General features: G+C 37.0%; 1 protein-coding gene across 9 annotated transcripts in view; it reads left to right on the top strand.

The window, feature by feature from the left end:
• RAPGEF6 (Rap guanine nucleotide exchange factor 6) overlaps positions 1-12,455 on the top strand; it is a 223,374-nt gene that overhangs the window by 16,466 nt on the left and 194,453 nt on the right. For 7 of the 9 annotated variants that reach the window (XM_079917413.1, XM_079917410.1, XM_079917408.1 and 4 more), the window contains exons 2-3: positions 9,786-9,856; positions 10,812-10,868. The exons of 1 other annotated variant lie outside the window; for it this stretch is intronic. In XM_079917413.1, the coding sequence (XP_079773539.1) occupies positions 9,786-9,856; positions 10,812-10,868 (128 nt within the window). Of the gene's footprint in view, positions 1-9,785; positions 9,857-10,811; positions 10,869-12,455 lie in introns of those variants that run through there. One more of the 9 variants, XM_079917412.1, reaches the window with a different exon arrangement.

Here is a 12,455-nt window from a genome sequence, read left to right as displayed (position 1 = left end):
ACTATCAATACTTGCTGTCCTGCATAAACCAAAACCATAACCACTCACATCATATGAGAGAATCAGTTTGCTACTACAACCATCCTTTGTTCTGGGAGATTATTTTCTGTCCTTTCATAAATGCTTAACATCTTGTGACCCTAAAACCAGGTGCACTGGAGGGACCAGGATTTACTGGACATCTCAGTGCTTGCGTTCCTCCTCATTAATAGGTTATCAGCCAAATAACCCGAGTGGCATAGATCCTACCAATAAGCCACTTGTTCTAAACTTTCTGTGCATCAGAACCACCTGTAGGGCTCATTAAACCACAGATAGCTAGGTCTTACTCCCAGAGATTCTGATTCACTAGGTCTGGGATGGAATCTGAGAATTTGCATTTTTTGCCGAGTTCCCAAGTGATGCTGATGGTGCTACTGTAAAGGTCTTTCAGGGTTGTTACTTACACGTAGCAGAACCCAATTCTGGTCAATTTAAAGAAAAGGAATTTATTAAAAGGATAGTGGGTAGCTACAGAATTGTTGGGAGTGCTGGAGAAATAGACTTGGGGCTAGACAACTATGATCCATACTCTTTATCACATATTTGGTAAAGATACTACTGCTGCTAGCACTGAACACAGCTTGCACTGCTGAACATCTATACTGTACACTGCATGTGTACACAGACCCTTCAACCACTAGCTGCCAAAGTGGATTCTGGATAGTTCTTGCTTCTCGGTATCACTAGATTAACAGTTTATGATGAGTATATGTGATTGGTAGTGCTTGGGTCATTTGCCTGTGCCATAGTTTTATGGAAGGTTGGAAAAGTGAAAATCTGATATACTCAGTTTCCACCAAAACTCATAAGTTGAGGTATTTGCTAAAGAGGTGTTTATTCATGGCTTGACTTCTTTGTTAGATATTTTGACCATATGCAATAGGAGTTGACAGAGTATTGCCTGGGAACCAAATTAGCCTACCAACTATTTTGCAAATAAAGGTTTATTGGAATGTGCCCACACCCATTCATTTACATTTTTTTTTTTTGGTTGTTTTCATGCTACAAAGGCAAAGTGGATTAGTACTTGTGACAAAAACCATATGACCCAGAAAACCTAGAATATTTATTATCTGACCCTTTATAGAAAAAGTTTGCCAACCCCGGATAGGAGTAATCCTAATACTTCTATTCAGATCCATGCAGTCACCATTTATAGATGCTGTTGGAGAACTGCGTGTAAAATGGCCAAATTGTCAAAGATTGGAGACAAATAAAGGGCAAACTTTTAGATAATTTGAAGGACTTTTAGAATCTGTAGTTCATCAACTTTGTCAGACTTTCTTCAGGCAGAGAACTGGAGAACCATGTGTATATTTCAAAACTTGTAAATTATGTTCTCACTTAGACTTTAAAATGGAAAAGTGAATTCCTAATTCTTTGTCAGCTATTCATGGCATCATCAGTGATGTACCAGAGATGTCCTCTGACTTGAAAACAGAGGAAATGATATGACATAATTCAGTTGAGGATCTCAGGAAATTCTGGGACTCCTGGACTCCAGCCTACCCTCATTGGGCAGGTCAAGTTATGGATTTCTAATTCTGTTTGTCAAGACATAACCTTTCCAGTTTTCAGACCTTGTTTGCCACTAAAACAAAATTGTCTTGATGTTAGAAAATAACAAGCACATTTCCATGGGATAGGCATTTTGTGGGTGTCTGACCAGGTTATGATGACTCTTAATTCAAAGGGTGGGGCCCCAGCAGCTGTGTTTGTAGTATATGACTACACCTACCAACCACTGTTTTGGAAGTTCTAGCTCATGCATTAAAGCTAGGGGGGAAAAAAAAGTATGTACATACATAGATTGGGGAGGAAATACTAGTGTTCTTGTTCACAGGAGATGTTACTGTATATGTAGAAAATCCAAAAGAATCTACAAACTGTGAAATTTATTAAGGTTTATAGTATACATCTTAAACTTATCACAGTCAACCTTCAAGTGATATTATACTGTTTCTTATATAAGAACCTTACAATACTATACTTGCATTTTTACCTCCTGGCCTTTGTGCCGTTGTGATGCATTTTACTTGTACACATAAATAAACCTCATAATTCATTGGTGTCGTTGCTGTTGCTTTAAATAGTCAATTGTCTTTTAAATAATTAGAAAAAAGATTTATATTTACCCATGTAGTTACCATTTTCCAGTTTTTCTTCATTCCTTTGTGTAGCTCCAGATTTCCATCTTGTATTGTGTTCTTCTTTTATGAATGACTTTTAACATTTTTTATAGAGCAGGTGTGCTGGTGATTGACTGACTCAACCTTTGTATATATGAAAAATATTTTGCCTTCCTCTTTGAAGGGTATTTTTCTGGGAATAGTATTCTAGATTGATAGTTTTTTTCTTTTGTGACTTTAAAGGTGTTACTACAGTGTTGTCCGGATTGCGTTGTTTCTGACTATTCTGTATTCTAATGATCTCGCTGTGTAATTTATCTTCTTTAGCTGCTTTTATAATTTTATCATTTTTTTAAGCAATTTGATTATGATCTTTGCAGTTGTTTATTTCATATTTCTTGTGCTTGGGTTTTGTTGAGCTTCATGGATGTGCAAGTTTATAGTTTTTATCAAATATGGAAGATTTTCCACCATTCTCCAAATTGTTTTTTTGTTCTTTGTCTTCTTCACAGTGACTCCAGTTATACTTCTGTTAGGCCTGCTTAAAGTTGATGCCTGTCCTACTGTTCACATTTTTGTGCTCTGTTGATATTTTTTCCATATTTTCTCCCTGTGTTTTATTTATTTATATTTTTAATTGAAGTATAGTTGATTTACAATATTATGCAGTGTTAGATCATACATACAATATAGCAATTCAGTATTTTTGTAGATTATACTCCATTTAAAGTTATTATAAAATATTGGCTGTATTCCCTGTGCTGTACATTACATCTTTGTATCTTATTTATTTTATATTTAGTAGTTTGTACCTTTTAATCTCCTACCCCTATCTTGCCTCTCTCCCCACTGGTAACAAGTAGTTTGTTCTCTATATCCATGAGTCTGTTTCTGTTTTGTTATATGTATTCATTTGTTTTACTTTTTAGATTCCACATGTAAGTGATAACATGCAGTATTTGTCTTTCTCTGTCTGATTTATTTCACTAAGCATAATACTCTCCAGGTCCATCCATGTTATTACAAATGGCAAACTTTCATTCCTTTTCGTGGCTGAGCAGTATTCCATTGTGTGTATATATGTGTGTGTGTGTGAGCGCACACATACGTACGCATATTACGTCTTCTTTATCCATTCATCTGTTGATGGACACTTAGTTGCTTCTGTATCTTGGCTGTTGTAAATAATGCTGCTATGAACATTGGGTGCATGTACCTCTTTGAATTAGTGTTTTAATTTTCTTCAGATGTAAGCCTAGAAGTGGAATTGCTGGATCTTAACGGTAGTTCTATTTTTAGTTTTTGAAGGAAGCTCCATACTGTTTTCCGTAGTGGCTGCACCAATTTATATTCCCTTTCCTTACTAGGGCTCCCTTTTCCCCACATCTTTGCCAGAATTTGTTATTTGTGATCTTTCTGCTGATAGCTGTTCTGACAGGAGTGAGGTGGTATATAATTATGGTTTTGACTTGCATTTCTCTGATGATTAGTGTTGCTGATCATCTTTTCATATGCCTCTTGGCCATCTGTATATCTTCTTTGGAAAAATGTCTTTCATGTCTTTTTCTTCTGTCCATTTTCTCATTGGGTTGTTTCTTTGATACTGAACTATATGAGCTGTTTATATATCTTGGATATTAACACCTTGTTGGTCATATCATTTGTAGATATTTTCTCTCATTCAGCGGTCAATTGTCTTTTTGTTTTGTTGATGGTTTCCTTTGCTGTGCAAAAGCTCTTATGTCTAATTAGGTCCCATTTGTTTATTTTTGCTTATGTTTCTGTTGCCTTAGGATACAAAAAACAATATTGCTGTGATTTATGTCAGAGTGTTCTGCCTATGTTCTCTTCTAGGAGTTTATGGTTTCAGGTATTACAGGTAGGTCTTTAATCCATTTTGAGTTTATTTTTGTATATGGTGTGAGGAAATGTCCTAATCTCATTCTTTTACATGTAGCTGTCCAGTTTTCCCAGCATGACTTACTGAAGAGATTGTCTTTTCCCCATTGAATATTCTTGCCCCCTTTAACTTAGATTAATTGACCATAGGTATGTGGGTTTATTTTTGGGCTCTCTATTCCATTTCATTGATCTATGTGTCCTTTTTTTGAGCCAGTATCATCCTGTTTTGATTACTGTTACTTTATAGTATAGTCTGAAGTGAGGGAGCATGATACCTCAAGCTTTGTTCTTTTTTCTCAAGGTTGCTTTGGCTATTCAGGTTCTTTTGTGGTTCCATATAAGTTTTAGGATTATTTGTTCTAGTTCTGTGAAAAATGTCATGGGTATTTTGATAGGGATTGTATTAAATCTGTAGATTGCTTTGGGCAGTATGGACTTTTTTTTTTTTTTTTTTTTTTTTTTTGCGGTATGCGGGCCTCTCACTGTTGTGGCCTCTCCCGTTGCAGAGCACAGGCTCCGGACGCGCAGACTCAGCGGCCGTGGCTCACGGGCCTAGCCGCTGTGTGGCACGTGGGATCTTCCTGGACCGGGGCACGAACCCATGTCCCCTGCATCGGCAGGCGGACTCTCAACCACTGCGCCACCAGGGAAGCCCAGTATGGACATTTTAACAATATTAATTCTTCCAGTCCATGAGCACAGGATATCTTTCCATTTCTTTGTATCCTCTTCAGTTTCCTTTATCAGTGTTTTATAGTTTTCAGCATATGGATCTTTCACCTCCTTGGTCAAGTTTATTCCTATATATTTTATTCTTTTCATGTAGTTTCAAATGCAATTGTTTCCTTGCTTTCTCTTCCTGATAGTTCATCATTATGAGTGTATAGAAAAGCCACATATTTCTGTATATTAATCTTATATTCTGCAACTTTATTGAATTCATTTATTCTAATAGTTTTTTTGGTGGAAATTTTATAGAGTTTTCTATATAAAATATGACATCATCTGCAGATAGTGACAGTTTTTCTTCTCTTCCAATTTAGATGCCTTTTATGTCTTTTTCTTGTCTGATTGCTGTGACTAGGACTTCCAATACTATGTTAAATACAAGTGGCAGGAATCAGCATCCTTGTCCCAAGTTTCAAGTGTTCGAGAGCAGAAGTCCTGAAGGTTAAATCTGAACTGGTTCCATTTTCTCTAAGTGTGTGCTCCCCTCCAGCAACCTCGGCATTTTCACCCCAGAAGGTAGCAGTGCTGGACCATGAGAGGCCAGAGTGGGCAGTCGATATGGGTCAAGGTGCACACTGGGGCAGTCCCAGCACACTGGAATTCCAGACTGCTTCTCATCTGCTGTCCCCACGAATGCCAGTAATGGTTGCCCTCACCCCATTCAGATGCAGTGCTGGGTCTGGGCTGGCTCTGTCTGCCATAGCTGTCTACTCTACTTGGCTATGGCAGCCTTCACCCTAGTGGGGAGCTGTGCCATGGAGCAAGAGGGGCTGAAGCGGCCCTCAGCATGAGCCAGGGTGCACGTTTGGGCAGATGCAGGAAGCCAGCTAAAGTACCTGGCATTTTCAGTTGCTTTCTCCACCCTGTTTTGAGAGAAACCAAGCACGTGGGTGCTCTTCACTAGCAACGTCTAGATTTCTCACAGCCCCTGCTAGTCCCACTGGTCTTCAAGTCAGCCAAGAAGAGGACTTATCTTTCTGGTGTTGGACCCCAGGGCTGGGTTTCCTAATATGTGGTTCACACCCCTCACTGTTTGGGGAGGGTCTCTGAGCCCATGCAGTCCCCCTCCTCTGCTGTATCCCCTCCTAGGGGCACAGGTCCTCACCTGATTGCTTCTCCTCTTTTCTTACCTGATTTCATGTGGATCTTTCATTACAGCCTTGGTTGTATAAGAGCCTTTCTGCCAGTCTCCAGTTTGTTTTCAGTGAGAGTTGCCCCACATGTATAATAGATGTATTTTTGATGTGTTCACTGGGGGAGGTGAGCTCTGACTCCTCCTACTCCACCATCTTGATCTCCTTTCCCCATGTATCTTATTTTTTATTTCTATTTTTGTGTCTTTAAGTTTTTAAATCTTTTCTTCTACAGTGTCTTAATGTGTCACTTATCCCATCCAGTGTATTTTACATCTCAGTGTTGTTTTCATCTCTGGAATTTTTTTTTAGTGTCCCTTGTTATATAGTTAATCTTTTCTATATTTTCTTGAACATATGGAATATAGTTTCAGTAAGTTTTTAAATATCTTTTTGTATTAATTCTGTTATCTGGTAATTACTGAGTTGGTGTTGATTTTTTCTCTCCTCCTTATGGGTCATTTTTCCTGTTTCTTTTCATGCCTGGTGATTTTTAATGGAGTACCAGAGATTGTGAATTTTACTTTTTTATGTGCTGGGTATATTTTATTTCTTGTAAATATTCTTTTGGGACACAGGTAATTTGGAAATCATATGACCCTTTGGGGCTCTTTTTTGAGCTATGCTACGTAGCACCAGAGTAGCATTTAGTGCAGTGTTAATTTTGCCCAGTACTGAATCCAAAGGCTTTTGAGTACTCTACTAAATGCATTCTGAATTATGAGATTTTTCCACTCTCCCTGGTGGGAATAGTAACTCCTCTGGTCCCTGTGTGAGTTTTGGGTATTGTTCCCTTTAATCCAAGAAGTTTAAACCTCAGAACTGTTGATGTTTTGGCCCAGAGAATCCTTTATTCTGGGGCCTTGTCTTGGGCATCATAGGATATTTAGCAGCATCTCTGGCTTATAGTCATGTGATGCTAGTAGTGCCCCACCTTCCCCTCTGAAAATTATGACAACCCCAAATGTCTCCAGATATCACTATGTCACCCAGGGGGCAAAATCAGTCTTGATTGAGGACCACTACTCTAATCCTTTCAGATGGTTCTTTCCCTGAGTTCAGGTATTTCTTCATGTACATGGAAAGATCAGTACTCAACCTAGACTCAAGTGAGACCTTCTGTAGGTTTTCAGAACATTCTTTCTTTCTGTGTAGTATGCGTCCTCTCTGTCTGGCTCTGCAAACTTGAGCTACCTTCTACTCTGCAGGTGGCCAGCTACTTCTTCTCAAGATACAACCAGGTAGTAAGGTATGATAATTATATTAATCACCTCATTCGTAATGTCTTATCTCTTGAAAAATGTTTCATTTATTTATTATGATTTTTAGTTGTTTTAGATGGAAGGTAAGTCCAATCCCTCGTATTCCATCTTGAATGAAAGCTGAAGTCTCAAAAGTTGTCTTTTACTTTTGAAGGGATGTTTTGTAATACTTCTGACACTGCACCCCCGAAAATATTGAAGTGGCAGGTCTTTGAGCCCTCATAGAGTTAATGTCTCACTTCCAGGAGTTCAAGTGTGTTACGCAAGACTCCAGGGTACCAGCCACTCCTTGCTCATTCTCTTGTTCACTCTGTTCAGTCAGCAAAATACATATATAATGTCTTAGGTGGTCTAGATGGCTTCAAGTTATATTATGGTAGAGACTGAGAAAGTTGCAATAGCCCTTAGGCAAAACTGTAAGTTAATATTGTCCTGCACAACTGCCAACTGTTTCTTGTACTTTTTACTTTAGTAACTGGAATGGAAAAGAATACATTCACCAAATCAATACCTGAAGCTTAATTAATCATTCCTTCAACAATATTATGTCTGGGACTTGTAGCTGTGCCCAGAGCTAAAATTTGGTTAAGTGTATGACAGTCTATAGTCGTTTTTTAGGATCTGTCTGATTTTTGCAGATGATGCATGAGAAGGACTGTCACCCCTGCATACTTTTAAGCCCTTACTGGCGGCCCTAGTCTTTGCTTCTTTGCCTCTTTGGAAAAGCAATGTTGTCTTTTATTTACTATCTTGTTCTGGGGAATGGGGCAATTTCAGAGGTTTCCACTTGACTTTTTCCACTATGACAGCTTTTACCACATAGGTTCCTTTGTGGGAGTTAGTCTAACTGTCAGATAAAAAAATTCTAGTTATAAACTTGGGGAGTGGAGAGAGACAAGACTATTAGGTGGGTCTGTAGGCTCAGTGAGGTCACTATGAGCCAGACTTTTTCCAGGACTCTGTTTCTGACCTCAACTCAGAAAGTTTTGGCTAGGAGGTTGTTTCTTTTGCCCCACAGAACCTCGACTTGGATCATTCTCTTAGTTCTATTCAGCTGGTAGCCTGTCTGGTCTAAGAAGGAATCACATATCCGGTTCCTTGGTGCTGTTTCATGTGGCCTTTCTCTTTCAATGAGGCTATTTTGGGCTTCCTCACAACATTGGTGCTCTCAGGGTATTTGAATCTTAGAAGTTACACGACCTCACTTCTGGCACATTCTTTGGGTCAGAACAAATCACAGGACCAACCCAGATCCATGCGGAGGGCACCTAGATTCCTACTTTTGCTGAGGGAGTGACAAGGTCTCATTGCAAAAGAGCATATGGGATAAGACATATCATTGTAGTCCTCTTTGGAAGTACAGTTTATCATATCACTGCTCCATCTGCTGTCTTATAGAATTTTATAGACCTTTTTTAGGTCTATAGACTCATTTGCTATGGTTTCCTCTTTTAATCTATTCATCTCTTTTTATATATATATATATATATATATATATATATATACACACATACTTAAAAATCTTTTTCCCTCTTATTTTGGTAAGGATTTAGCAGAGATGTGTGTGGTCATTGAATCCATCATGGTTAATTGGCAGTTGTAAGCTTTGGAATCAGAGATTATTGCTTTTTTTCTTAGAGCTTCCTTGTTGTCTTAGTAGCATATTGGGGAAACAGGTTGTCTTATGTGTCTTTTCTTTTTTTCTCTCTGTCATTTGATAATTCTCTTGTTATATATCAAAGAGAGTAGTGTTTGGGAGCAGTCTGCCCTGGTATAAAGGCATTACTCCTTGTAAGAGAATAAGGAGGTAAATTTTACATAGAGAATTTAAGCTTCTTTATAATCACTGTGCATCAGCATTCTGTGGTAAAATACTCTTTTCTGTCAGGAATGTTCCCTGCTTCCACACTTTCCTTTTGCTATGCCATTGCTCTTAGCTGAGGTTATACTATACTACTATACGTTATTAACCTGGGTTTATTAATATCTAATTATCTGAATGAGGGCTAGAGAAATGTTCCCCAGTTCTTTCAGAGAATGAACAATAGCATTGTCCCATTGGATTTCAGTTTTGTTTAGTGGTAGATTAATACCACCTTGAGTCTGTTTGAAAAGAGTTTTTTTTTTAGAAAATCATATTTTAAGAGGAATATTGACAAACAGAATCATCTCCAGAGGAGATCAGTTAGGATGCTTAAAGATCTGGAACCTGCAAATATTTAGACTTTGTTATTTGGAGGAAAAAAAAAAAAGACTTAAAAGAAGACAAGATAACTGTTTTCAAATATTTGGAGGTCACTAAAAAGGAAAGATTGCATCTGTTTAGAAATGAAATAGACTTTTATATGAAATAATGAGTTTTTTGGCATTGTTTGAGTAGAGGTTGTCAGCCATGCTGAGGAGGGGTTCCTGTGTGAGTTGAGGGAACTCTTCTAAACCTTTTCAGATCTATTGTAATTCAGAGATTTTGTGACTCTTCTGTAGTTAACAGTTGTGTCATAAATGGTTGTTTGCTTAAAATCAGAATTGTGGGATATATTTTAAAAAGTATATTTGAAAATTAATCTAAAGTCTTTTCTGTTCTACAGGACTTAAATACTATTTATTCTTATCTTCATGGAATGGAAATATTATCAAATCTCAGGGAACATCAGCTTAGGTAAGTGTGATGCTGTGTTTAAGAGCATGTGCTAAGGAGTTATTCAAATGAGTTTGGATAGATAGTTGCAGGGACCAAATCATTTAGGGGCTTTTTATAGGATATGCAAAGAAATGGGCCTTTCTCATTCCAGTTTTCCTTAGCCCTGGGACTTTGAGCAAGTCTTAACATCTAAGCTGCAGTTTTGTCTTCCATAAAATAGGGATAAAAAGATTACCTTTGTTGCAGCATTTCGAGGATTAAATGAGAATATTTAAAGCAAAGTGCAGTGCTCAGTTTGTGCTAGCTAGTGAAAACAGAACTTTCTCTTTGTAGTTTGTATTGATATTTATTGTATCAAATGCTTGAGATGGGCATGGTATGATGTAGTGTTATATTAAAGTGGAAGGAACAAGACTCTTGATTTGGCATAAGCTCCTATGGACAGTACCCATAAACTTTCCGAACCTCATTTTTCTATTCTGTAAAATGAGTTTTCTCTCCTGCTACCTTGTCTCATTGTGATTATATTTGTAAAGATACTTTTGAGTGCTATAAGCACTAACTATTATAACTTTGCATAGTATTTTAATTAAACTGTGTTTTTCTTCCATGACCAGCTTACTTATCACTTTTTCTGGCTATTCTTTAAGTTTCTGGCTATGGACCAGATTCTAAATGTAATTGTTTGGAATTTATTATTTTCTGATTTCTGTGTAACATAATTAGATATTAGTATATGTCAAGTAAGTATATCAAGAAGAAAGAAAAAACTAGGGCATTAGTAGTAAAGTATTTTTAAATACAAGCAAATTTATATTTATTCAACAGATTTGTGTGTGTGTGATCATATTTTTAAACTCCAGTGAAAAATTTAGTGATAGATATGATAATTTTCTGTTGTAATTATAACAATTTTTGAGACAATTCAAATAAAATAATTTTAAAATTTTTTACTTTTTAAAAAATATGTTAGATTAATGTCTGCGAGAGCACGCTATGAGAGATACAGTGGCAATCAAGTTCTTTTTTGGTAAGTATTTCCATAATTAGCTTAAATTAATGTTTAAAATTTAGATTGTTAGCATTGAAATTCATTTGATTCTGGAACAGTTTCTGTAGAGGAGATTGAAATATATTCCTAAACTATGAAATATAATGTACATAGGGCTCACAGAAGGTGTACAGTGCAATGAAGTTTAATAAATATATACACCTGTGTAACTACTATGCAGCGAATATGTAGAACATATCAGCTCTTCAGAAGGCTCTAGTCAACTGTCTTGGAAAGGTAATCTAGTTCTGATGTCTGTCACCTTAGATTAGTTTTGTCTCTGTAAATTTCATATAGATAAAAATCTCTTGGTCAGGCTTTTTATATTTCACAAATGTTGCAGATTCTTCCATGTTTTTGCATTCATTCTTTTTCAGTGCTTAACAGTATACAGTTATGTGAAAATAACATAGTTTGTTTATCCTTCCCACTATTAATAAATATTTGGGTTGTTTCCAGTTTTTCCCTATCATGAATAGTAAGTTTCTATGAATATTTTATTCATGTGTTTTTGTACCTCTATTTACTCATTCTTCTTGGGAATATTCTTGGGAATAAAAGCATTGGAAATGCACATGCTCAAATTTAAGAGATTCTTTTTTTTTTAATAAATTTATTTATTTTATTTATTTAGTTTTGGCTGTGTTGGGTCTTTGTTGCTGAGTGCAGGCCCTCTCTAGTTGCAGCAAGCAGGGGCTGCTCTTTGTTGCAGTGTGTGGGTTTCTCGTTGCGGTGGCCTCTCTTGTTGCGGAGCACGGGCTCTAGACACGCATGCTTCAGTAGTTGTGGCTCATGGTCTCTAGAGCTCAGGCCCAGTAGCTGTGGTGCACGGGCTTAGTTGCTCCGCGGCATGTGGGATCTTGCTGGACAAGGGATCGAAACCGTGTTGCCTTCATTGGCAGGTGGACTTTCAACCACTGTGCCACTAGGGAAGTCCCAGGAGCTTGTAACATTAGAATCTAAAATATGTATTTCATTTTACCTCGTGATTTTGTTTTTTGTTTTCCTGCTTACTAATGATGATGAATGATTTTCATGTTTTTATGGGCTATTTGGATAGCTCTTTTATGATCTCCTGATTCAAGTTTTTGACCATGTTTTAGTTGGGCTATCTTATTTCTATTGATTTGTAGAAAATTTTTATGAATTCTATATCTGAGTCCTTTGTTGGGTACATAAGTTGTGAATATCTTCTCCCACTGTGTGGCTTGCTTTTTTTACTCTATTAATGGCATCTTTTGAAGAGAAGAAATTTCTTACTTTCTCAGTTTTTCCGCTTGTGATTAGTGCTTCTCATGTCCTGTTTAAAAAAACAAGATCTTTCCCTTCCTCAAGATTATGAAGATATTCTTCTCTGTTTTTCTTCCAAAAATTTTGGCAACAGTGATCTCTTTCATTATATGTATGCAGCTGGTATAGAGAAATGGTATTAACTTCAGTGTTTCATTGCACACTGCGTTTGTCATTATTTCTAAGTACTGGATTCATATGGATTTTAATAGCTTTATTTGTTCATTTGTTGATTCATTCACTTACTATTAAATGTTTGTCTGCTATACATTATGC

This window comes from Stenella coeruleoalba (genome assembly GCF_951394435.1).
Source record: "Stenella coeruleoalba genome assembly, chromosome: 3".
Taxonomy (NCBI): Eukaryota; Metazoa; Chordata; class Mammalia; order Artiodactyla; family Delphinidae; genus Stenella; species Stenella coeruleoalba.
Note: the sequence above shows the minus strand (reverse complement) of the source record. Positions and strands in the feature narration are given on the sequence as shown.